Below are 26,993 nucleotides of genomic sequence, written 5' to 3' on the forward strand. Positions count from 1 at the left end.
TAAACACAAAATAAAAATCTGCAAATCAATCTAGCACTCTGGTAAAAGAATAATAATATATTATGAACAAATAGGATTTATCCCAAGAATTTAAAGATGATTTGACATCAATAAATCTATTAATGTATTTTACTTTATTAGCATATTAAAAAAGAAAAAGCCCATATCATCTCAATGGATGGAAAAAATCCATCTCATAAAACATGAATACTCATTCCAGATTAAAAAGGAAAAAAAAAACAAAACAAAACTCAGTAAGACCAAAAGGAAACTTACTTAACTTGATAAAAGTTTATCTACCATAAACCTACGGAGTAAACCTCATACAATCCCTATTCGTGCCAGTTATCAATTTATTATCTCTCAACTCTAAATGCATCCTTCACCAGACAGCTTTGTCAACCTGGATAGCTCGCTTAACTAGTTCTTTTGCCAGCTGGCATGACGATGAGCTTTGTCAGTAGAGGGCGCTGGAGGCACATGACAAGAGAGCTTCTCCCCTTGGTTCCAGTGTCCATCTTTTGTTCCTGGGGCAGGGCTGACAGTGGCATGTGTGTGGGACACTGATCCCACTTATTCACCAACAAGTTTTGCTGACACAACAGGAGGATTCTTGCTCACCAAAGAGCCCACCATTCCCAGTCTGCCCACTTTATCCCATTACCTATGAACCCGCTCTGACCCAGGGCAACAAAGCAAACATCTCCATTTATCCCTGCCTTGGATACTATCCTTCAACCGTAGGATGTTCTTTTAGAGTTCTCTTCTAGCCTTTCTTCATAGCCAATCCCTTATTATAATGATACTTGTGTTAAATGTTCCCTGCTGAAACTACTGGTATGTCTTCTGTCACCTAACTGAACCGTGATTCAAAACTGTCACCAAAAATAGCTTCTGTCCCACCTTCTCATTCATGTCTTACTAAGGCATCCAAAGCCCTGCTACGTCCTGTTCCTCAGATAGCATCAACATAATGCAGGAGACTACTGCAGAGTTTTGTACAAAGTCAAAGCAAGCAGTATCTCTGCAGGCCAGACCGTGGCAGAGAACAGACCTGACACGGTCCTGATGTGAGCCTGTGAGCGTGCACTGTTGGCCCTGCCAGGGAAAAGCAAACTGCTTCTGGAGGCTCTTCCACACTGGTTTGGAGACACAGGCTTTGGTCAGCTTAAGGTAATAGCTGCCTACCAAGTGCCAGTGGCCTTCGAATCATTTCTCCAGTCAAGATACTACACCTGGAACTGTAGCTGCCCCTGAAGTCGACTGTCACCTGATCGCATTTACAACAGTCCACAGTCATTATCCAAGATCATTCGACTCAGCAGGCCATGCAGCTGAGTTAAAGGGGGCTGTGGGAAGTAGCATGCCTCTGCTGCTTGCTTTCTCCTCAGCACGAATTTCTGCAGTTGCAGCAGGGGTGCCGCATTTGCTTATGGTTTACTATGCTGGTAGGAAGGGGAAGTTCCAGAGACTTCTACTTGGCCCTTACTACCATGATGGCCCTCACTCCATAGGTCAGAGAGCCAATGTGGAAATTCTCTCTGTTGCCGAGTGTGTCTATTCCAATAATATGTTCACTAATGGGAATTAACTACAGGGCAGATCCACAGAACAAGTGGAGTAAATCACACTTAAGACTCCACGTATCACCCGAGCACCATAATCCCTCATTTTGAGTAGGGATCGCAGTGTTGTTTTGGGTCCCCAGGATTAATATCAAATTAGAGCCAGTGTTAAGTCATCTGAAAAAGTCTGGATATTTTCTGTTTTCCAGTATATAGTAACTCTAATAAATAGCCACAGGTCCCCTTGAGGAGACTTAGGGGAAGATTCACAGTCTATGCCTGCAGTAATGCTGCAGAGTTCATCCTCAGGGGGACCTGGCCCTTTCAGTGAAGGGGCTTTGGTCTTTGAATTGACTCAGTTCTGGAAACTGAAGGAGAAATAATGACTCTTCATTGTGGTGACTCAGGATCAGGGTTTTGGCTTCTAGACCTGGACTTTCTTCTGTTTTATACACCAAGTAATTCTTTATCAGGCTGCTCATCAGTTTTGTTCATAGGGATACCATGATTAATTAGCCACTGCCAAATACCCCTATGGGCAGAGGCGTTCTGATTTCCAGTACATCCCTGCTGCCCTTCATGGAAAATGCGGTCACCTGTCTTCGGCAGTTAAGTGCTGCCCCATGTCCTCAGGCTCTCCAGGATCCCAACATCACCACTGAAACCAGGGAAGCTATTTCAGTGATGATACCAGCCATGATCTTACCTGGCCTACACAGGAAAGCAACCTTTCGAGGATGCGGGTGCTTTCCTCACTAACGTATTTCTCAATGTCTTAGTATAGGAGTGTCTTCTGGTAAGAAATGTCTCACAGAAACTCATTACATGTAGGTGTTCCGTGGCAAATCTGGAGGGCACACAAATTCACTCTGATATTCCTATTCCCCTAAGTCTTCGCATTCTCTCCTCCAGCTCATGGCAGGTAGCTCTGGATCTCTACCTCATTAAATGGGCGCCACCTTGAGTCGCTGAGACCAGGTTTCAAGCAAACTGTGAGGGTCACCTCCAGCTTCACAAGCTATCACATGAAATCCAGAATCTCTAGTAAATATATCCGTATCAATGAACGTGACTCAATCTAGTGTTATATCCCACCCTCGCTGGTCTAACGCCCTTAGACTCCATTCCCATACATGTCTCCCAATGTCAAGCAAAGCCTTGTCATTCTTTAGGTTTATAAAGTATTTCCCTCTGAGCTATAGTTATCTGAGTTATCTGTACCCGGGACTCGCTGAGATTTGACTCGAGTTATAGATCCAGGGGCAAGAGGAGTGAGCATCTGACTCAGATGAAGTTATTACTATGGCATTTTCAGGGAAAATAAGACTAATCTCCTCAGCCCCTGAAGGGCGTACTAATTCCATAGGCAAGGGAGGCTCAGAGTTACTTGGGGCTTCAAGATTATCAATTACTTCTGAATCCACCAAGATATTCCTTTTCTGAGTTTCAGGGTTCATTACTTCCCAATGAATGCCGTACCTTGCACATGAGAAATTGGGCATGACTATGAATTCATGTGTAATACTGACTGAAATACTATTATTTCAGTGCCCCATTGTCACTACTTCTGATCAACGTTACATTGACATTGAAGCTATAAGCCACAAAATGGAAATAGACATATAAATAGCAAAAGGAAAATATAAAATTATTGTTTGCAGTCAATAAGATTTTCTATCTAGAAAATCTAAATGAACCAACTGAAAAACCATTAAAACTAACAGGAGAAGATATAAGGCATCGACAGCGATATGCAAAACTGAACAGCTTTTCCACAGACCGTGCACTTAGAGACATATCTAAGAATGTTTAGCACTGTTACACCAGCAAAACTTGGAAACAACCTGAATGTCCACTAGTAGAAGAATGTTTAACTAAATTTTGGTATATCCCCTTTATGGAATATTATACAGCAGTTGTACTGCTATAGGAAACATTAAGACAAAGTAAATTAAAAAAAAGTCTGGAACAATATATATAGTATGAGTCCATTTATGTCACAAATATTAATAAATAAACATAAATAGATGGATAGATAAATACTGAAAACATAAGTATTTAGGTACATATAGAAGTATGTACATCAAAGAAAAAGATGTGGAAGAAATTTTGGAACAATTTGGAGTGATTAAGAGAACTTTCATTTTTTTCACTTTTTAAACTCAATGTATTTCTGTGCTGTTTCAAATTTTTAATTGAAAAATGTTTACGTATTGCTGCGTTACTGAGCTGAAGAGCTAGGAGACAGACTTTATCCACCCATTACCCATTTACCCGCCAACTCATCTGACTGTTATTAAACACATGCTAACTCTGCGTCTAACACTTGAACAGGTAACATGGCACATTATCCCTAAACTGCCTGGGTATAAGACCCTGCTCCGAACAGCCTACCAGATTTTTTTTTTTTCAGTAAAGCCCTGTAAGATAGCATCTATTAATTCTTTTCATTAACCACAAATTTGGAATTGTTTACTGAAAATTCATTAGCTTTCTCAAAAGTGGACTGAATCATAAGCTGGAAATTTTTTCCCTATTCATCCAACAGGGATATTGTTTTTAAAACTCCACTCAGCTTCGTTTCTTATTAGTTTTAGAAATACTAATTAAACAATTTCAATCACATAGAATTCACACAAGAATAAATAAGATGAATAAAAAAAATAAAAAAATGGTCAATTTTTCAATTCTATTAGCAAAAAAAAAAAAAAAGAAGCAAAATAAAACAACTCATTAAATTAGCACCTTAAAAATATCTAAGATGCCTAGCATGGTTGATGATACCTTGAAATTAGTGTCAGCAATTTACATTGTTGATGGTAGTGTAGATTAGAAAGTATTAGCAGTATTTATCAGGAGTCACAAAATACCAGTCTCTCTGACATAAAACTGTCATGCTTCAGATTTACTTTTGGTAAATAATTGCAATGAAAGAAAACAGTTTTTTGGGCAAAGCTTTCATTACTGAATTACTTATAATAACAAAACCTTGGAAATAATCTAAATATCCAAAATAAAGGGTAACAAGCAAACTATGGCATGGTCATTCAATAGAACATAAAACTATTTTAAATTATTTTATGAAGGCACTGTAATAACATGAAAAAAAATGAGTAAAAAAGCAATTGACAACTAAAAAAAAAATCTTCCCTCAACTAAGAGTATGTTATTTTAATAATTTTAAAAATCAGTGAATTCTATTTTAAAATTAGGACTATAAGGAATATAGGAGCAATGGGACGTCTGGGTGGCTCAGTCAGTTAAGAGTTTGCCTTTGGCTCAGGTCATGATCCCAGGGTCCTGGGATCGAGCCCCACATGGGGCTCCTTGCTCAGCGGGGAGCCTGCTTCTCCCTCTGCCTGCTGCTCCCCCAGCTTGTGCTCTTTCTCTCTCCCTCTCTCTAACAAATAAATAAAATCTTTTTAAAAAACCCAAACAAACAGGAATATAGGCGCAAGAACAGTTTCTTATATAATGTTGAATGATAGAGGCAGAAAACAAAATTTCACCTGTACTCAAATTATAAAATATTCATTCAGATGGATAACTGTGAGCAAGACATGGGCTACAGCTCATTCATTAGGCTAGCAGAATTATGGTTGATTTTTTACCCCTCAAAAAATGTCTTTCCTTACAATTTTTTTTGCCGTCCTTGGTATCTTGTAAGTGGAACACAAGCCCGTCGGAGGGCAGAGAAGTTCTGGTGACCCACCTGCTGCTCCTTTCTAAGGAACATTTCAATCTCCATATGAATCCTGTTCTCTTCTTCGGTTTTCAACCTCAGTTTCTGTGACAACAAGAAACCAGTATCGGGAATTCTTGCCAGCAGGGTGCAGAATGAGACGTTCTCAAGATTAGAGGTGTAGCTGTGACTGTATCTCAGTTTTCCTTACCAGCTGGAATCCCAAGAATCCTCCCGAAGCAAATCATTCCCTTCAACCCACTTTGTGTTCACGAACATTGCTGAGCCCTGTGTCGGGCACTGTGCCGGACACATGCCGGTGCCCACGACAAAAGAACCATGATCCGGTTGCCTGGATGAAGTGATGTCAATTTAAGGAGAGAAACAATGCTTCAAGGCCACAAGGTTCTTAGGCCTGGAAAAGGAAATTCCCGAGTGCAAGGAAAGTTTGTAGTCAGAGTCGTATGACAAACCCAGGGGAGTAAGCTTTCAAATAAGTGGGGTCCAGAGAAAGCAGTCCTCCTCCCCACGGATGACACTACTCATGTTTGCTCCTTCCCACCTACCTACTGTTCGCTTAGCCATTGTAGCCTTCCTTTTCTAATGAGGGTCTACCCTTTTATTTCTCCGGATATTTTCCACTGTGACTTTCCATCTTCATAAATTTAGGTTTGAATGAAGTTCAGCTCTCTTGATTTTATATTTCTTAATGGAGGGATAAAAGGTACCAGTTGGGCAGCAGCAAAATCCCACACGTAATATGTATCTTGTTTTGCCGTAATTACTAGGAGAAATGGCAAGTGGTTTTATAAAATAAGGATAAAGTGACCAAGGGAAGATGATTTTCAAAGTCATCACAAAAAACAGTGGATGTAGGCTACAGCCCATCAGAATCTCTGCCTGCAAATACGCAAGACCTCATTCTGTTTTTAATTCTAATCTCAAATGTGAGAGCTGCAGGAGAGATGGAGCAAAGATCAAGAAAATCTCCCCCTCCTTCCTCCTCTGTTAGCTGAGGCAATATGAAGAGTGACAACTCAAATGCCATGGACTGTGTTCATTCCTAATGTAGCAGTGATTACCTCGATCTCTTCGAGCAAGAGCTCCTCAGTTCTGTTACATTTCTTCTGGGTCTGGGCGATCTGCAGCTCAGTGTTTTTCTTCATATAGCGATTTTCCATGTTGGTTTTTGCTTTCATCTCTTGCAACTGGTCCTTGAGGTGAGCAATATATTCATTCCGACTCTGTAGAGATAAGACCAGGTTTCTAAATTAAAATACATTCAGGGGGCGCCTGGGTGGCTCATGTCGTTGGGCGTCCGACTCTTGATTTTGGCTCGGGTCCTGATATCAGGGTCATAAAATGGAGCCTGGCATCAGGCTCTCCGCTCAGCAGGCAATCTGCTTGAAATTCTCTTTCTCCCTCTCCTTTTCCCTCTGCCCTTCCCCTAAGCCTCTCTCTCTCTAAAATAAATAAATCATTTTTAAAATAATAAACAAAATAATAAAATAAATAAAATACACATACTCCATTCAGTTCAGCCAATGGCCAAAGCCTATCTTTTGTATTTATAAATCAATAAGAAACTGGATCTATTTTCCTATTATTGCATTATAGGAAAGTTGGCCAATAATCATGGATAGTATACATGAAAATGAAGGAAAAGTAGTTCTAAGCATCAGGAATGGGAGTTTCTTTCCTAGGTACACTATTTGGGCAGTCGGTATGCACAAAGATTTCCTATTGCTATCTCACTTTGGTAGAAAGAGCACTGGTCTAAATGATCAAAAGACCTGTTTTCCCACCCAAGCCCCCAACAGCTGTGTTTACCTGGCCAAGTCAGTTAAACTCTCCCAGTCTTACCTTCTATAAAATAAAAATATTAATAATCTGCCCTACCTGGAATATCTCAGCAAGTGATTATAAGGAATTAATTGAGAATATGTGAAAACTCTTTGCAGGTCACAAAGTGCTTGGCAATTTTAAGGTTTCAATATTCATTTAAAAAAACATTCATTCCGTACCATACTAAGTTAAACAGTAGAAACCTGATAGACGTGGTCCTTGCCCTCGAGAGACAACTTACAATCTGGTGACAGAGAAGTGATTAAAATCAAACAAACTTTTTGGGGCACCTGACTGGTTCAGTTGGTGGAATGTGTGCCTCTTGATCTCAGGGTTATGAGTTCAAGCCCATGTTGAGTGTAGAGATTACTTTAAAATCTTAAGGGACGCCTGGGTGGCTCAGTCAGTTGGGCAGCTGACTCTTGACTTCAGCTCAGGTCCTGAGCTCAGGGTCATGAGATCCAGCCCCATGTTGGGCTCCCTGCTCAGCGGGGAATCTGCTTCAGGACTCTCTCCCTCTGCCCTTCTGCCTGCTTGCTCCCTTGCTCTCACTTGCTCTCTCTCAAATAAATAAATCTTCAAAAAAATAAATAAAATCTTAAAAAAGACAGCAAACTTTTTTAAGGTGCAAAACACTATTAAAGAATAGGACACCAGGCCACGGGAGAGAGTAACAAGGGAGGCCCACATTAGATCAGTAGTCTATAAAGGATTCTCTGAAAAAGGAATGTTAAATCTGACACCCGAACAATAAGTATGTACATCACATGAAAGTGGGGTCAAAGAGGAGTTTAAGAAAAAGGAAGAATAAGTGCCTAAGTCCCGAGGCAGCAAAAACCTGGATACATTCTGGGAACTGAAAGAAAACTCCGGAGACTATCCCAGTGAGGGCTGAGGGTGGGACAAGATGAGGTTGGAGAGGGCGGTAGGACGGACCATGCAGGACCTCAGAGGCACTAGTATGGAGTCTGAATTGTAATCCAAGGGCTATGGGAAGCCTCGGAAGGGTTTTAGTCAGGGAGGTAACATTTGATTGTTTGAGAACAATCAGACACAGCATGAGTAATTTCATAGCTGACAGCACGACAAGCAAACACAATTAATAATGCAAATGCATTGCTTTAGTCAGAGATTTCCGTTTCTCTAAATAGCAACCACCTTTAGTTTCACCATGTAAGCAGGGTGGAGTTAGTTCTAAGCATTAGAAGAAGAAACAAAGCAGAAATCGGTCAAGATCATCCACGATGAAAAACAAACATGGTTTAAAGGATCAGAGGCCACTAAAATTAATCAGAAAGGTCTTTTTTGGCTCAGTTTTCCCCCCCTCCCTTCTTTCTACACTCTTCTCCCTTTTCCCGTCTCTTCCCATGTTGCTTCCCTCCCCTCTTCTAATTCAAGCTGTATGGCAGTCAGCGATGAAGTCTGGATTTCCAGGAAGACTTGAGTTAGAGCGAAATGTGATGGCTTCACTTCCTCATTGGCCAGAATCTTTATACCTATTTAACCACTTAGTCTTTCTTCAAGGCCCTGCTTTTACACCACGTAAGTCCAGAAAACCTTTTCTAGAAAACCTCAGCCCATATAAATATCTGTAGTATTGTTTCTCACAGAATCTAATGGTATTGAATGGTGAGGTATTCATTAAATAGCATCAATACAAAGATGCACTCTGAAAAACTCAAGAAAATGTTCTGGTCAGCTTTCTTTATCAAACCGAATACTGAGTCTTTTAGAGTAAAAATATGAAGATCAGAAATGCAGAGTTAAGACTCTAGGAGTTTCTGTCTATGGCAAGCAAAAGGTATTGTTATGTAACTTAATAAGGTCATAAGACATTGGTCTACAATTACCCTGTGCCAAGCCAAAGGCATGTGGTTTCAGTGCTGTTGCCATGGGCTTTAGATTATTCCCAACTGTACTGCTCTTCACAACTTGTGGCCTCCTATGGTGACCGTGTGGGGACAGAGGAAGAGAGAAAATACTGGCAGGCTACTGATGGTAAAATCACGATCAAGGCATACTAAATTCACTGCAGTAGCATTCCATATCTTCATCTTCCCAGTCTGCAAAAAAAAGGCGGCCTAGAAGCAGCGGGGTACAGGCCAAGGGTCATCGTGGGTTGTATGAATTTCTTTTAAGATTCTCACTACGAAAAGATCTGCCCTCACCACAAACCACCAGCATAACCCCAGTCATCCAGGGTGTCTGCAGCCTTCCCCATGATCAAGGTCTGTGGACTGATGCAGCATATTTGTGGGTTTTTGAAGCAGACCAAACTTGACTTAACAAATCCCTGAACTGCTTTCAGATCTGTACTTGTTATTTGAATTCAGAGGAGCATGATTTAGTAATGGAAACAAGCAGTCAACCAATTATAGTTAATAAGGCTCTGATGGCTGCCACAAAGTGTGAGCCAAAGGATTTTAATGGTAGTGTCCATTTTCGTAGTTGAACACAACGTAGAGATGAGGGTTTGGTTGGATGGAAAAAGGAAAATGGGAATGTGGTCCATTAAAGTGACAAAAGCCACAAGAAAAAATACCATTCTGTATTAAGGTAACATCTGTATTTGTCTGTCTATGACTAAGAATAGTGGTTCATTCTAGAACAGTCTCTGAATAAACCCTGAGCTACACAGTCACCCATTCTAAGATGCAGATGAAACAGGTCCAAACTTCTAAAGTTTTGGGCTCCAATTCCACGGATTGCTTCATTTCCATTTGAACTATTCCCGTTTCAATTGTACCAATTTCCTCTTTTCTTTCCTTTTGTAATAAAGTTTCCATACACCTCACTGTCTTGACTGATGATCTCTGAGTAAACTTTAAATGTAATGCCTGAAACTACACACAATATTATAAATGTCTAACTATAACAGAGGACAGGGGAGTATTTTTTTCCCTGTTGTACAAAAACTATGCTGGGCCACAAACTGCAGTAATCAAAACAAAGAGGAAGCACTTCAAACGCTTTTCACAAGACTGGTCATGGTTGTCAGGGTTCTGAGGACAATCCAGCAGCAGCAGCACTGTAAAAGGAAGACTCTGCGAAGTCTACAGAAGACGGGAAGGCAGGCACCTCTGAAAAATGCTGTTACTACAGAGCGCCTGGGTGAATCAGTCAGTTAAGCGTCTCACTTTGGCTCAGGTCATGATCTCAGGGTCCTGGGATGGGGCTTCACACTAAGTGGGGAATCTGCTTGCCCTCTGCCCCTCCCCCTGCTTGTGCTCACTCTCCCTCTCTCTCTTTTCCTTGCTTTCAAATAAATATTTTTTTTTAAATGCCGTTACTACCACAAAAAGTGGTTAAGACAGGGATTCATGTTAGAACCTGGCTAAGCCTCTAATAGGACTATTGAAGACAAGTCAGGTCTTCACAACTCTCAACTTACAAAAGTCTTCTAAACAAAATTAGGCCTTTCATTTCACTTTTGCATCCTCCCGGAGTCAGTTCAGTGTTCTAAAAATCAACAGGGTTTTGTATTCTGATGTCTATTACTTATCATACACCAGCTTTGAGTTCCTTACAAATTAGCAAGCATGTCTTTTATATTTTCATTTACTTCTTTAATCCATTTTGGAGCCCAGAGATCATCAGAGTCATCTCAGCTATTTTTGAATTCTCTTTGGTACTCACTCTATATCTAGACCCCTCCCAAAAAGGAAATTAGAGTCATCAAAGAGTACAAAAACCTGAGGGGCTAAGTGAAGAAAAGAACTATGTAACATGCAAAAGTTAGTAATAATGTGGCCAGAGAAAAACCAAAGTATGGTTTGGCGAATGGAGTAATTCAGGCCTGTTTTAAAACGGGATGCGGGGCCCCTGGCGGCTCTGTCGGTTAGGTGCTCGACTCTTGATTTCAGCTCAGGTCCTGATCCCCAGGTCATGATATTGAGCCCGAGTCAGGTTCTGTGCTCAGCAGGGAGTCTGTTTGAGATTCTCTCTCTCCCTCTGCCCCTCCCCCCACCCCACACACATGTGCGCACACACTCTCTCTCTCAAATAAATAAATCTTTAAAAAAAACAAAATATGATGCAAAGCTTCTGCATAGCACTGAGCTTTCCAAAGTACAGTCCATGACCATGGATGGCAATGGGGTTGCTGAGTAACGAACCAAAAACTGAGGAATCAGTAGTGCTACGGTTGGCTTAGGGCCACCCAGTCTGGACATTCATGTGAATCCAGATCTAAGAAACGTTAGGGCTGCAAGACATCCCGCTTTGCGCCCTTTGGCTCCTTCTGTAACCAGTCGAAATGAATAGGAGTGGGTTCACATCCTTCACTGTTACTACATTTAACCTCAATAATCAGGGCAAAGCTGAAATAAGCGAAGGACTCTTCCTTATCTGCCAACCTTCTCCTTGAAGGCATATACATACATACATAGAGATATATGTATATAGATAGATAGATAGATATAGATATATTATTGTATACAAATATATATATAAATTTAAGGAAATGAGAAGCCCTAGGCCCAGGAGAAAAATAAATCCTCCTTGGCATCCTGTTCTGCGAATATCTCCCAATGCGAAATAGCTCAGCGGCAGCCCCAGCACCGGAGAGGTTAATCGTACGTGCTTAAAGAGACTCCGGGTCAGCCTAAAGCCAGGCTCTGAAGCAGATTAGATCTAGCCCTAAGAAGCACAACAACAAAGATTACAGAGCCAGAATTTCGACATGGTCCAAACCCTGACCCCCTGGGACGAGACAGATTTCTTACATGATGAGCCTCCCCCGCCTACACGGCACCCCTTGATGATGTTTGCCCAGAGAAGCGTAGCTTAGAAGGCCCTCCATTACCTGTTCCCTGTCTCCCATTCTAGGTTCATCTATGTTATTCTCTCCCTTTCTCTCCAAACTTCAGCAGCTAAACTGGCCTTCTTTTAGTTCCTTATATACCCCAGGTTCTCTCTCCTAACTGAGTATTTAGAAGTTCAACTCTCACTATTGCCAATAAGCTCCAGTAAGTGTGACCCTCATACAGTTAATAATTATGAACTCTAGACTCAAAACAAAAGGAAGTTACATAAAAACATTGGAGTGTACAAAAATCAGGCAGATTGTGGAGGGAGAAGACACTTGTAAGACGGGTGCAGCATGTGGTGAGTTTCCAACTTGCTATGACCTTGATTAGACCACAGTCGGCACTATGGGATGGGTTGTGGTGGTGGCGTGTGTGAAGCAGTGAAAACTCTGATTCAAAACACTGTAGTCTTTTTAGACTGAAGAACCAGAAAACAGATTTTGGACAACCACAGCCAAATAATTTTCAATAATGTTGAAAAGGAGAAAGGAAGCTTCACGTTTGGTGTATAAACTCTGTCCAAATCTTTGGCTGATTCCTGAGGCACACAGGTGCCAGGAGGAATGCAGCCAGCCCTGCTAAGGATAAAAGAAAGTGAACTGACATGAGCTACTGCCCAGTGTAGGTGAGAGTTTTTAGTTTTAATTTAGCCAAGTTAACTGACCACTAAAACAAAAGTGTCATACACTTTGGGGATTAGAACAGAATAGTAATTATTGGGGTGCCTGGCTGGCTCAGTCAGTAGAGCATGTGATCCTTAATCTCAGGGTCATGAGTTCAAGCCCCACATTGGGCATGGAGCCTACTTTTTAAAAAAAGAAAGAAAAAGAAAAAAAGAAAAAGAAAAAGTACATAAAAACGAATGTATATCTCAGTTATCATAAAGTAAACCCCATACAACCTCTCAGGGTAAGAAACAGATCTGACATGAGCTCCCCCGTGTAGCCTTTCTCAATCACTAAACTCTTTCTCGTCCCCAAAAGTATCTACTATTTTTAATTTCATGGTAACTTTCTTTATAGTTTTTTAATCTAAGCATTTATCCTTACATGTAATAGTTTAGCTTTTTGAACTTCCTGAAAATGGAATCATACAGTATGTCTTTTTTGTGTCTGGACTATTTTGCTCCACATTAAGCTTATGATTTGGTAGCTACACTTCATTAATTTTTAACTTTAGTATTCCAGTGAATGAATATATCATAATGTGTAATAACCATTTTGGGAGCATCTGGGTGGCTCAGTCAGTTAAGCGTCGGCCTTCAGCTCGGGTCAGGATCCCAGGGTTCTGGGACTGAGAACTGTGTCTGGGTCCCTGCACAGCGGGGAGTCTGCTTCTCCCTCTCCCTCTGTCTCTCCACCCTGTTCACGCTCGCTCTCTCTCTTGCTTTCTCTCTCAAATAAATAAAATCTTTCAATGAATAAATAAGTAAATAAATACTCAGCGTATTAGAAATCCCATTACTCTACATTGTCACCATTTGGTATGAGAAATCATTATAATACCAGATATAATACCAATAAAATAGAATTAGCTCTTCTCATGGGAAGATAACTGCCTCCTTGTGGTTTCAATTTGCATTTCTCTGATGACAACATTTTCATATGTTCGTGGGCCAGTTGGATACCTCTTTTTGAAAGTGCCTCTTTACCTTCTTGATTAGTTTTCCATTAGGTGGCTATCTTGCTTTCATTAATTTGTAGAAGCTCTGTTCATACTCTGGATATAAGCCCTTGTTGGTTATGCACTGAATCTTCTCCTATCTGTGGCTTGTTCTCTCTCTTACTGGTGTCTTTTGATGAAGAGAAGTTTTAAATTTAATGTAGTCAAATTCTTCAAACTTTCCCTTTGTAACTTTACCTTTTGTGCCTTAAGAAATCTTTCCCCACCCAAGGTCAAGATAATGGTCTCTTATATTATCTAGAAATATTACGCTTTAGTCTCTCACATTTAGATCTATGATCACGTGGAACTGACTTTTATATATGGTGTCAGGTCAGAGTAAAGTTTAATTTTTTCCAGATAGGTACCTAATTTCTTCAACATCATTTATTAAAACACCCCTTGCTACTGCTTTGTGATACCACACTTGTCATAAATATGTAATTGTTCTCCTCATTTTCCGTGCCATTGCTCTATTTTTCAATCCTTGCACCAATATAGATAGTTTTAAGTCAGGAAAGCAAGTTCTTCTGCTTTGTTCCTCTTTAATATTCTCTTGATTACTTTTGATCCTTCACATTTCAATATGAATTTTGCAATCAGTTTGACAAATTTCACAAAAATAAGTGAATAAATAAATTAAATCCAATCAGGATTCTGATTGGTATTGAATTCAATTTTGATAAAATTGACATTTTTATCACATTGAGCCTTCCAATCCATAAATACAGTGTATCCTTTCACTTACTTATTAATTTTTCAATAGTGCTTTATAGTCTCCTGCAAAGAAGTCTTGCACATTTTGTTGTTGTTCTTAAATTCAATGCTATTCATTGATTTTTTTAAAAGATTTTTTTATTTATTTGAGAGAGAGCATGCAAGCGGGGAGGGATAGAGGGGGAAAGAGAGAATCAAAGCTAATTCCACACTGTGCACAGAGCCCAATTTGGGGCTTGATCCCATAACCATGAGACCATGACATGAGCCAAAACCAAGAGATAGACCCCTAACTGACCGGGCTAACCATGCACCCCCTATTCATTGATATTTTTGATGCTATTTTATATATATATTTCCATCTCCTTTTCTAAGTCTGCTTCTAATGTAGGAAACAGATAAACTGGTTTTACCATATTTACCTTGGTTCTCTCTTCTTTCCCCATCAGCTTCATGAAAATGCTGCTCTACTGTTATCTTGCTTTGTATGCTGATATTCAGAAATCTGAGGGCAACTTGGTTTTTTTTTTTCTTTTCTTTTATGACTATCTTTTCGCCTGGGGACCCAGGAGGAAGCTTTCTATCTAAGGCAATTGATCTCTCACACTCCAGTAACCACCATATATACTTTCACATACACAAACCTACCATCCTAATTGTTGGCATAATTTTTGACTCATCAGTCTCTAGTATCTGTGTCTTTCCTAACTGTCTTCTTGTTTTCCAACCTTGACTTGACCACTGCTTTTTCAGTAACTCTAGGGATTTAACTTGATTCCTTCTTGATAGCTTTTCGGTCCAAGGTTTGGATCTGCTAGTCTTGGTTTATTCCTCTGTTGATGATCAAAATACCTGAATAATATTGTTTTAGTTTTACTTTGCTTGAATGGAATGGCTGAGATAACATCCAAGAGGATAAGTTTCATAAACAAGTATTAGATGTTGCCTCGAAAATTCTACTTCATCAACAAGTGTTTAAAGAAAGAGAAAAAAAAAAAGTGGTTGTAATAGTAACAGCAGGGAGTTAACCGGTAGAGTGCCAAGCCTGAGATTTCTTTTGATACTGATTTGGATGCTAAAAGGAAATTAACATAAATATCTTCTATTTTAATAGTCAAGAAATACAAGAGGAATTTTTAAATAATGGGAGAATTTTTCAGGAAAAAAGCTAAGAAACCTCTGAAAAAGTCTATTCATTAGAAAGAAAACCTAAGCGCACACTAGGTTTTGTGAAACTCTCTAGAAAAGAAAAATGTTTCTCAAGAAATGTAAGCAATAAGCAGAGGGTTAATACAGATAATGATGCAAAAATCATTAGCAAAGGTACTTTGTAATTAGTAAGTAGAAAATAGGAGAGGATGCTAAGCAATTTGTTCAGAAGACCTAAAAGATAGTGTCTTGGAAAAAAGGCTAGTGACCCTTTTTTAGACAGTTCTTCCAAATATATTTTTTAAATAGTCCTGAATTTCTGGGGCACCTGGGTGGCTCAGTCAGTTAAGCGTCTGCCTTTGGCTCAGGTCATGATCTCGGGGTCCTGGGATCGAGCCCATCGGGCTCCCTGCTCAGCGGGGAGCCTGCTTCTCCCTCTCCCTCTGCCACTCCTCCTGCTCATGCTCTCTCTCTCTCAAATAAATAAAATCTTAAAAAAAAAAAAAAAGTCTTCTAACTTCTATATAGGGAATAATGAAGACTCCCTGACCTGAAGCATAAACTTGTCCAAGTAGCTAGGCAAAAGCTGATATTAGGCCATATTTTGTGACTTTCTAAACTGCTAACAGTGTTAGAAATCCTAATAGAACTAATTTCTAACTGCCTACACTGTAGCCCAAGCATTGTTTTGCAAGGTTATTGCTTAAAACTTGGGATGCATTTTCTCATAGAGGTAAATTAGATATAAGCTTAGGTCCTAATGACCATAAAAGCCCATTAAATCCACTCTATACTTGAACTACAATACAGATGACATTATCAGACCTAACCATCATGTATAAGGAGGTTTGTAATGCACTTCATGTCCCATCTGGGATGCTGGAATACAAGAGACCGTCTGAGATAAGGTCTCCAGGGAAGGGGTAGGTGGTATGATTGAGTGGGATGGGAGGAATAAGAACAGACTAAGAGTTCCAGAGGGTTGGGGGCTCCCCAAATTCTATTCTGGACTTACTTATATATCCCAGGCAACGCTCTAGTTACTCTCTTTATATATACTCTCTTTAGAAAAGGCATCCCAGGAGAAACAACAATTTCTCATATGTAATTTTTCTTTGCTTAAGAAAGATGGCTTCTACGTGGCTGCTTTAGCTCAGTAACTTTCGGTGTTGGCCCCGTGATTCTTACCTGTACTTCAGCTTGCCGTTCTCTTTTGACATTAAGTAGCTGTTTTTGAAGAGATCTTATCTGTTTTTTTCCTTTTTCCTCCCTAGAAGAAATAAGAATGATTTGTTTAGAGGAGTGCTTCTCAAACTCTAGTGTGCACAAGGTTCACCCCCAATGTTCAAAAACAGATTCCTGGGCTCTACCTCAGAGATTCTGACTCAGTAGGTCTGGGATGGGGCCCTGGAATTCACATGTCCAATAAATTCTCTGATGTTGCTAATGGTGCTGGTCCATGGAACACACTTTCAGTCACAGTTTCTAGAACACTGCGATTTTGTTTTAGTAAACCAGAAGAGGAGTTTTCGGTTTATGTGTTGTTATGTAAAACAGCTGTTGCTGCGAAAAAGCTAAGAGGAGGAGGAACAGGAAGAGAAAAAAGGAAGGGCAGGCATTCTCGTCCACCTAACCTTCCCTCTCCTTCACTTGGGGTCAGTTCAACATTGAGTCCAAAGGCTCCCTCCACATTTTCTCTCACACAAGTGTTTCCCCTGATGAATAATCTCATCTCGGCATCTCTCAGATGACATGACTTAACACACCTGTCATGGTCATACAAACAGTAAATGACAAAGTAGGATTCAAATTCAGGACTATCTGAATGATAATTCTATTTACCTCTAGTAATCCCATTATCTAGGTTTAAAGAAAAACAAAATAACAAAACAATATAATAAATAAAACAATGTAAGAATAAACAAAACAAAATAAAAACTGTCCTAGCTCAGGCTGCCATTACAAAAATATCAGATTGGGTGGATTATAAGTAACAGAATTCATTTCTCACAGTTTGGAGGCTGTGAAGTCCAAGATCTAGGCACCATCAGATTCAGTGTCTGGTGAGAAACTGTTTCCTGGTTCACAGATGGTCATTTTCACTTGCATCTTTATATGATGGAAGGGGAGAAGCAGCTCTTTGGGGTCTCTTTAATATGGGCATTAATCTCATTCATGAGGCCTCTACCCTCATGACCTAATCACTTCCCAAAAGTCCCACTTTCTAATATCATCATATTGAAGGTTAAGATTTCAACAAATAAATTAGGGGCGGGCAGGGGTGGGGTACGCAAACATTCATCTATAGCAACAATCAAAACACCTTACCACTAAATAGCATCTAGATAAGTGTTGCTATTCAGGAATGTTTAGTAAGCATGTGCTTAACTAGAATCTTGAGATTGAGACTGTCATTGCGGAACTATAGATTATGTAATTCCCTTTCATAGATGACAAGAAACAGATAAGAAAGATGCAAAATATTTATCTCTAATAATAAATTCAGAACCCTAGGGTTCAGTTAAATTCAGTTAAATAAATGTCATTCACAATGGAAACTAGAAATTAGTGCAGTATTGCCTTCAAAATTATGAGAGATGATTTTCAATCTAAAAATCTGTACCTAGTCGAATTACTAATAAAGCGTGAGGGCAGAAAAAGATATTTTCAGACATGTAGATCTTAATATATTTAACTTTCATGCACCCTTTGTTCAATAAGTTACATAAAGACATGCTCCAACAAAATGAAGGAGTCACACAAAAAAAGAGGAAGAATGGGGGTCTAGAAAACAGGATCAAAAGGACATCTCAGGAGATGAGGGAAGGCCCAGGACCATAGCAATGCTGCAGGTCCTAGGAACAACAGCAACAAATAGGAGAAAAAGAACAGAAGAAAGTCGCAAAAGGAGAAAGAAAGAAAGAAAGAAAGAAAGAAAGAAAGAAAGAAAGAAAGAAAGAAAGAAAGAAGACGACTTAGTATGTATGACTACACTTAAAGGGCTTCAGGGCTCTGGTGAAGAGTTGGGTGCTGGATTTGGAACAGAAATGCCAAAACAAGCAAACAAACAAAAACTCTAGGAGGAAAAAAAAGCTGTTCAAGAAGGAAAATTTAATCGTTATATATACTGTATGTCCCATCTGTGAACTATTAACACATAATAATCATCATCAAAATACTAAGTATTAACTTAACCAAAAATGGTGCTCTAACTATTCTAGGGGCATGGAAAAACCCAATAGAGTATATCTAAAACTATATTCCCACTACTGTTGTTTGTCATTAGGAAGAAAACTGGCCAGTGGGGAAAATGAAAAATGGTATACTATTAATTTTTTTTAAAGATTTTATTTATTCATTTGCACAAGCAGGGGGAGCAGCTGGCAGAGGGAGAAGCAGACTCCCTGCTGAGCAAGGAGCACGATATGGGCCTCGATCCCAGTACCCTGGGATCATAACCTGAGCTGAAAGCAGACACTTAACCCACTGAGCCACACAGGTATCCCAGTATACTATTGATTTGAAGATAAACATTTCTTATATGTTTATTGGCCCACTATGTGTCCCCTTCAGTAAACTGTGTTGTCCTATCATTTTTAGATATGCCAAATCAAAGGATGTCTCATCTCTCTGGATCGGACTACACTTTGATTCATCATCACTAAAGAAAGGAAATTTCAGCATACTAAGAGATAAAGACCAGTCAGCCCACTTTTTATTCTCTATCAAAAGCAATGCCCAATTAAAACAGCAATGAGGCCACTAGACACGACCGAATAGAATGGCAGAAATCCAAAGGACTGACACCACCAAATGCTGCCAAGGATGTGGGGCAACAGGAACTCTCACTCACTGTTGGTGAGAATGCAAAAGTCAGTTTGGCAGCTTCTTATAAAACTATGCATACTCTTACCATAACAACCTAGCAACTATGCTCCTCGGTATTTCCTCAAATGAGTTAAAAATTTACGTCCACACAAAACCCTGTACATAGAGGGGTGCCTGGGTGGTACGGCGCAGGCAGTTAAAGCGTCTGACTCTTGGTTTTGGCTCAGGACTGACTGCAGGGTCATGAGACTGAGCCACGCATCATGCTCCACACTCAATGTAGAGTCCGCTTGAGTTTCTCTCTCCCTCGCCCTCTGCCCCCTCCTCCCGGCTCTCTCTCTAATAAATAAATAAACCTTTTTTAAAAAAGAACCCTATACATAGATATTTAAAGTAGTTTCATTCAATAATTGCCAAAACTTGGAAGCAAACAAGTTGTCCTACAGTATGTGAATAGATACATCCAGACAATAAAATATTATTCTGTGCTAACAAAGAAATGAGCTGGCAAGCATGAAAAGACACAGAGGAACCTTAAACGCATAATACTAAGAGAAAGAAACCAATCTGGAAAACATATGTACTGTATGATTCCAACTACATGACATTCTGAAGAAGGTAAAACTATAAAGACAGAAAAAAAAAAAATCAGTGCTTGCCAGGGACTCAGAGGGAGGGCAGGAGGCATGAACAGGTAGAACACAGAGAATTTTTAGGGCAGTGAAACTATCTGTATAAAACTGGAATGGTGGGGACGTCCGGGTGGCTCAGTCAGTGAAGTGTCTGCCTTCGGCTCGGGTCATGACCCTAGGGTCCGGGAATCGAGTCCTGCATCGAGCTCCTGGCTCAGCAGAGAGCCTGCTGCTCCCTCTGCTTGTGCTCTCTCTCTGACAAATAAATAAATAAAATCTTTAAAAATAAAAATAAATAAAACTGGAATGGTGAATGCATGTCACCAAACGTTTGTCAAAACCCATAGAATGTGTAACACAAAAAGTGATACCCAGTGTAAACTATGAACGTTCGTTACTAATAATGTATCAGTACTGGCTCATCGATGACAACAAATGCACTGCTTTAATGTAAGATGTTAATAAGGGTATATAGGAACTCTATTTTCTGCTCAATTTTTCTATAAACCTAAAACTGAAGTCTATAAAAAAAAAAAAAAAGCAATGCCCAAACAATACTCACATAGTATTTAAGTTACGTACACCTTTCTGCCACAAACGGGAAGAGTGCCGGTGTCGTCTGCACATTTTTAGTGACCTATATTCTACAGATGAGTTCCAATAAGGAGCATCCAGGTTACGGCTTCAGCAAGGGGAGGGGCTGTTCCGGCTCCTTTTGTTTGCCTTTCTAGAGTAGAGACTGAGTGACCACGATGAAATTAATACCTCATACATCTCCACCTTCTGACCAAAACCTCAAAAGCCTTAAAACCTGACAAATTTTCTTTCTTTTGCTTTGAAAAACTACATGGTCTGTCACCCCTGAATAATACTGAAGTGGGATACATATTAAAAAATAACCGAGGGGTGGCTGGCTGGCTCAGTCAGAAGAGCATACCATTCTTGATCTCGAGGTTGTGAGTTTGAGCCCCACGTTGGATATAGAGATGACTTAAAAAAAAAAAAAGTGAGAATGATTCTTAACCAAACGGGGCTTAAGCAGAGGATTTTTACATGTTATTAATTCTTACTCAGGGGCAGATATGTACGCATCTCACAGGTAGAATGCATACTTTAAGCATGTCCTTCACATCCTCCACTCCTGGAAGAAGGAAAAATCATTTCATGGCAGGCCCTCGGGGCTTTCCCCAAGACTCACTCATCACACTTATCTTTTACCCATTTTTCTATTTACATACTGGTACTTTTCTTATTATTTTGTAAGACTTTATTGTTAGTGAAGATCATTACCACCAAGAGAATCCTCATTTAAAACTAAACAGAGGAGCTGAGAAGAGATGGATGGAGAGTGAATACTGATGAGTACAGGCTTTCTTTTTTTGGAATAATGAGGATGTTCTGGAAATAGATAGTAGTGATGATTACACAACTGTGAATATACCAAAACACACCAAATTGTACACTTTAAAAGGATGAATGTTATGGTATTGACAAAGACTCTCTCCTTGACCAAACTAATCAGGCTCCTCTGAGCCGCCTTCTCTACTAGGCATGACCTTGGCCCCTGTCCCTGCCTTCAGCCTGCATAGCCCAGTTTAGCAAGATTTCTATTAAGTCAGTTTAGAGAGAATCCCCCACCCTTGACATCTGATCACCCTGGATATCTGACCAAATTCCTCATCCCCCATCCTTGATGTCTAAGCCTTTGGTCTGCTTTCAGCAAGAATCCTGTTAAATTTGTTTACAAAGAATCCTCCACTCTTTATGTCTCTTAGTAATTTTCCATCCACTGACCCTCTCACTGTTCTCACTGGCTAGAAATCCTCAGCTGCCTTTACTATATTCAGAGTTGAGCCTAATCTCTCTCCCTATTAAAGCAGTCCTGAATAAAGCCTTCCTTACCATTTTAACAGGTCTGAATAATTTCTTTAACAGTATACACATTTTATCTCATAAAGCTCTTATTCAGGAACTAAATAGACAATCTTGTCTATCTTATATCTAACACTAGGTATGTGATTTTAAAAGTGCCAATTACACAATACTTAAAATACTAAACAATTTGTTACTGATTTGTCCAAATCTAGATATAATTTTCCAACTTAAATAAGTCTAAATTGATGCCTATCTATTTAGAAGAAAAATTAAAAGAAGAAATTATCATACATAATGACATATGTAAAATAAATCATTGGAAAACTGTCTACATTATTTTCTCCCTTCCAAATAGTGGTACATATATTTCTTTTTTATTTTTCTTACTTGATTAGCTTTTTTTGAAATTACTAAGTAACAAAATGTGCTCACAATGTTAAATCTATAATAGTAGCTATTATTATTATTAGACACTATGCGCCAGGAACTATCCTAAATGCTTTACACGTATTAATCAATCTCGCCATCAAAATATCCCTAGTACAGAATTTATTACCAATTCTAAGGGACAAAGGAAGAGAAAATAACTCAAGGAAAAACAATTCCTGTGCAAACAAGATAAACACGCTCATCTGAGTATTCAGGGTTCATATACAAAAATTTATCTTGGTCCCCACATCATTTGATTGCGTTCAATTTCTTAGAGTATGAAAATCTTTGGAATTAGTTGAAAGGCTCTGGAAAAGAAAACTTCCCTTGGCATGCTTTTTATTATCACCTGCTATCAGGGATTTTCAGTGAATTCAGTCTTAAGAAAGATTACTATAAAGGTATCCAAATCAGTAAGGAAGAAGTAAAACTTCCACATTTGCAGATGACATGATACCATATATATATATATATATATATATATATATATATATATATATATATATATATATATATATGGTATGTATCTCAAACCCAAAGATTCCACCAAAAAACTGCTAAAATTGCTAAGCAAATTTAGTGAAGTTGCAGAATACAAAATCAGTGTACAGAAATCTATTGCATTTTTAGACACCAATAATGAAGTAACAGAAACAGAAATTAAGAAAACAATCCCATTTACAATTGCACCAAAAATAACAGACCTAGGAATAAACCTAACAAAGAGATGAAAAACCTGTACTCTGAAAACTATAAAACACTGAAGACGGAAACTGAAGACAATAACAAGAAATAGAAAGACATTCCATGCTCATGGATTGGAAGAACAAATCTTGTGAAAATGTCTCTACTACCCAAAGCAATCTACATATTTAATGCAATCCCTATCAAAATACCAACAGCATTTTTCATAGAACTAGAACAAATAATCCCAAAATTTGTATGGAATCACACAAGTCCCCAAATAACCACAGCAATCTTGAAAAAGAAAAGCAAAGCTGGAATCATGACAGAGCTGTAGTGATCAAAATAGTACGGTACTGGCACAAAAACAGACACATAGATCAATGGAACAGAACAGAAAATCCAGAAATAAATCCATAATTATATGGTCAATCAATCTTCAACAAAGCAGGAAAGAATACCCAATGGGAAAAAGTTTCTTCAACGAATGTTGGGAAAACTGGGCAGTAACATGCAGAAGGAAGAAACTGGACCGCTTTCTTACACCATCTATAAAAATAAATTCAAAATGGATTAAAGACCTAAATATAAGGCCTGAAATCATAAAAATCCTAGAAGAAAACATAGGCAGTAACTTCTTTGACATTGGCTGTGGCAACTTTTTCTAGATAGGTCCCTTGAGGCAAGGGAAAAACCAAAAATAAACTATTGGGACGGCATTAAAAAAAAAAAAAAAGCTACTTCACAGTGATGGAAACAATCAAGAAAACTAAAAGGCAACCTACAGAATGGAAGAGATATCTGCAAATGACATATCTGATAAAAGGTTGGTGCCCAAAATAAAGAACTTCTAAAACTCAAAACCCAAAATAATCCAGTTAAAAAATGGGCAGAAGACATGAACAGACATTTCTCCAAAGACATACAGATGGCCAACAGACACATGAAAAGATGTTCATCAAAACTTACCATCCGTGAAATGCAAATCAAAACTACAATGAGGGGGCGCCTGGGTGGCACAGTGGTTAAAGCGTCTGCCTTCGGCTCAGGGCGTGATCCTGGCGTTGTGGGATCGAGCCCCACATCAGGCTCCTCTGCTGTGAGGCTGCTTCTTCCCCTCCCACTCCCCCTGCTTGTGTTCCCTCTCTCGCTGGCTGTCTCTCTCTCTGTCAAATAGATAAATAAAATCTTAAAAAAAAAAAAAAAACTACAATGAGGTATCACTTCACACCTGACAGAATGGCTAAAATCAACAACACAAGAAACAACAGGTGTTGGTTGAGGATGTGGAGAAAAAAGGGACCATTTGCACTCTTGGTGGGAATGTAAACTGATGCAGCTACTGTAGAAAACAATATGGAGGTTCCTCAAAAAGTTAAAAATAGAACTACCCTATGATCTAGGAATTGCACTACTAGGTATTTACGCAAAGAACACAAAAACACTAATTCAGAGGGATACATGCCCCTCTATGTTTATAGCAACATTATTTACAATAGCCAAGATATGGAAGCAGCCCAAGTATCCATCGATTGAAGAATGGATAAAGATGTTATATACACAACGGACTATTATTTGGCCATAAAAAAGAATGAAATCTTGGCATTTGCTACAACATGGATGGAGCTAGACAGTATTATGCTAAGCAAAATAAGTCAGAGAAAGACAAATACCGTATTTCATTCATTCATATGTGGAATTTAAGAAATAAAACAAGCAAGCAAAAGAAAAAAAAAGAGAGAGAGACAAACTAAGACACAGACTCTTAACTAAAGAGAACAAACCCATGGTTACCAGAGCGGGGCAGGTATGGGTTAAAAAGACGATGAGGATTAAGGAGTGCACTTGTCATGATGAGCAGGTGTTGGAGAGAAGTGCCGAATCACTGTATTGTACACCTGAAACTAATATCACACTGTATGTTAACTAACCAGAATTAACATTAAAAAAAAAGATTACTGTACAATAGGAAGAATATTCTTGACATATTGTAGATACACATAACTGAAGCCCAGAAATCTTAATTATTGTCCCAGCAGAACTAGGATTAGCACCTAAATTTCTGAGGTCTATTTATCTTCCCTGGGAAGCACAAATTTGATTTGCTTTAGAAATCAAGAACCTCTGGTAAAAGTTTTATGGCACTTTAAAATACCACACAGCAGGGGCGCCTGGGTCTGCCTTCAGCTCAGGTCATGATCCCAGAGTCCTAGGAGTGAGCCCCACGTTGGCTCCCTGCTCAAAGAGGAGTCCGCTTCTCCCTCTGCCCCATCCCCGCTTGTGTGTACGCTCTCTCGCTTGCTTGCTCTCTCACTCTCTCTCTCAATCTCTTGCTCACTCTCCCTCTCAAATAAATAAAAATCTTACCAAAAAAATACAACACAGCAAATAAACCTAATATTACTCGCACCTGGCAATGATATCATAGAAATGCATTTTGTTTTCCCTCTCTTTGCCCAGGGCTTTCAGGAGACTGGTGAAAGTGCCTGACTCTTCCAACTCCTGCATGGTATTTGTAATTATATCACTGAAAAATTGCCTGTAAGGAGACACAAAAAGGATGAGTTAATAAGGTATATTTTCTTACATTTACAAAGGGCTACAGAAGTCACACAGGTTAAGATGCGGGATGAAAATCATAACTAAGTCGGAATGACTCCTGGAATGCAAGAATAGTTTAGCATTAGAAAGTCTATATTCAACACATAAACAAAAGCAAAGGGGAAAAACCATATGGCCATCACAACAGATGCAGAAAAGACATTTGGCAAAATTCAATATCCACTCATTTGAAAATAAACAACAAAAACTCTAAGCAAACTAGAAATAAAAGAGAACTTCCTTAACCTAACAAAGTTTACATACCAAGAACTAACAAACATTGAATGTACAGTATGATATTATGTATATAATATTTAAAAACATATAAAACTGTATTGTTTAAATAAAACACATACATACCTAACAAAAGTATCACAAGAGAATGTAAGAGAATAACACCAATTCAGAAGAGAGTTTGTCTTTGGGGGAAGAGTGAGGGAGCTAGCATCAGAGGCTCCAATTGCATCTTAAATATTTTATTAAAAAAAAACCTCTAAAGTAATCATGGTAAAATGTTAAGATTTGGTGGTTCCACACAGAAGTATTCATTATTTCATTCTTCATATTTTTCTGCATTTTAAAAATATTTCATAATTTTGCAAAAGTTAAGTCATTTTAAAAAAAATTTAAAGAGCTAATGGGGCACCTGGGTGGCTCAGCTGGTTAAGCATCTGCCTTCAGCTCAGGTCATGATCTCAGGGTCCTGGGATGGAGCCCTGCATCAAGCTCCCTACTCAGTGGGGAGTCTGCTTCTCCTTCTGCCACTGCCCCCCCCCCAGAAATAAATAAAATCTTTAAAAAAATAAAAGAGCTAATAAACCACTCACATTTTAGAGATGAGTAACCCAGGCTCAGGAAGGTTAAATGACTTGCCCAAGGTCACATAACTAAATTGAGAAAAAGGTAGAACTATATAATCCAGGCTTCCTGACTGTCTGTTGCTTTTTATTTTATTTTTTAAAGATTTGTATTTATTTATTTGAGAGAGAGAGCAAGAGAGCACAAGCAGGGGGAGCAGCGGAGGGAGAGGGAGAAGCAGGCTCCCTGCTGAGCAGGGAGCCCCACTCAGGGCTCAGTCCCAGGACCCTGGGATCATGACCTGAGCCAAAGGCAGATGCTTAACCAACTGAGCTACCTAACTGCCCCATCCATTACTTTTTATAATATCCTCATAGGTACAGAATTTTAAAAACTACTATTTAATGTTTTCATATAGAGTCACTAAGAATTACACTCACTATTTTACATAATAATTTATTGGCAATAGTTCAAACAGAAAGATTCAATAACTATATCAAGAAAAAAGTTAAGTACACCAAAGTAAAAAAAAACAATTGAAAAGATACGAGCCATCTCACAGAGAATGAAAAAGACATGAACTAGATTGGTGTTTATAAGCAGGACACCTTTCTGTCATGTATACAAATCTGAGCCAGACTGATTTCACAAGAAACATTACCCCTCTGATGCAGGGGTTAGCAAACTTTTCCTATAAAGGGGGAAATGGTAAGTATTT

The 26,993-nt window shown here is 39.1% G+C and overlaps 1 protein-coding gene across 3 annotated transcripts in view; it reads right to left on the reverse strand.

Annotated features, from left to right (window-relative positions):
- Positions 1-26,993, reverse strand: part of DRC9 (dynein regulatory complex subunit 9) — a 45,400-nt gene that overhangs the window by 6,506 nt on the left and 11,901 nt on the right. For 2 of the 3 annotated variants that reach the window (XM_045812675.2, XM_045812674.2), the window contains exons 5-8: positions 25,287-25,415; positions 16,617-16,698; positions 6,330-6,491; positions 5,278-5,352 (exon numbers count right to left, since the gene is read on the reverse strand). In XM_045812675.2, the coding sequence (XP_045668631.2) occupies positions 5,278-5,352; positions 6,330-6,491; positions 16,617-16,698; positions 25,287-25,415 (448 nt within the window). The remainder of the gene's footprint in view (positions 1-5,277; positions 5,353-6,329; positions 6,492-16,616; positions 16,699-25,286; positions 25,416-26,993) is intronic. The other variant, XM_087861559.1, reaches the window with a different exon arrangement.

Source organism: Ursus americanus, chromosome 4 (genome assembly GCF_024610735.1).
Source record: "Ursus americanus isolate L20-20 chromosome 4, mUrsAme1.1.p, whole genome shotgun sequence".
NCBI classification, from domain to species: Eukaryota; Metazoa; Chordata; class Mammalia; order Carnivora; family Ursidae; genus Ursus; species Ursus americanus.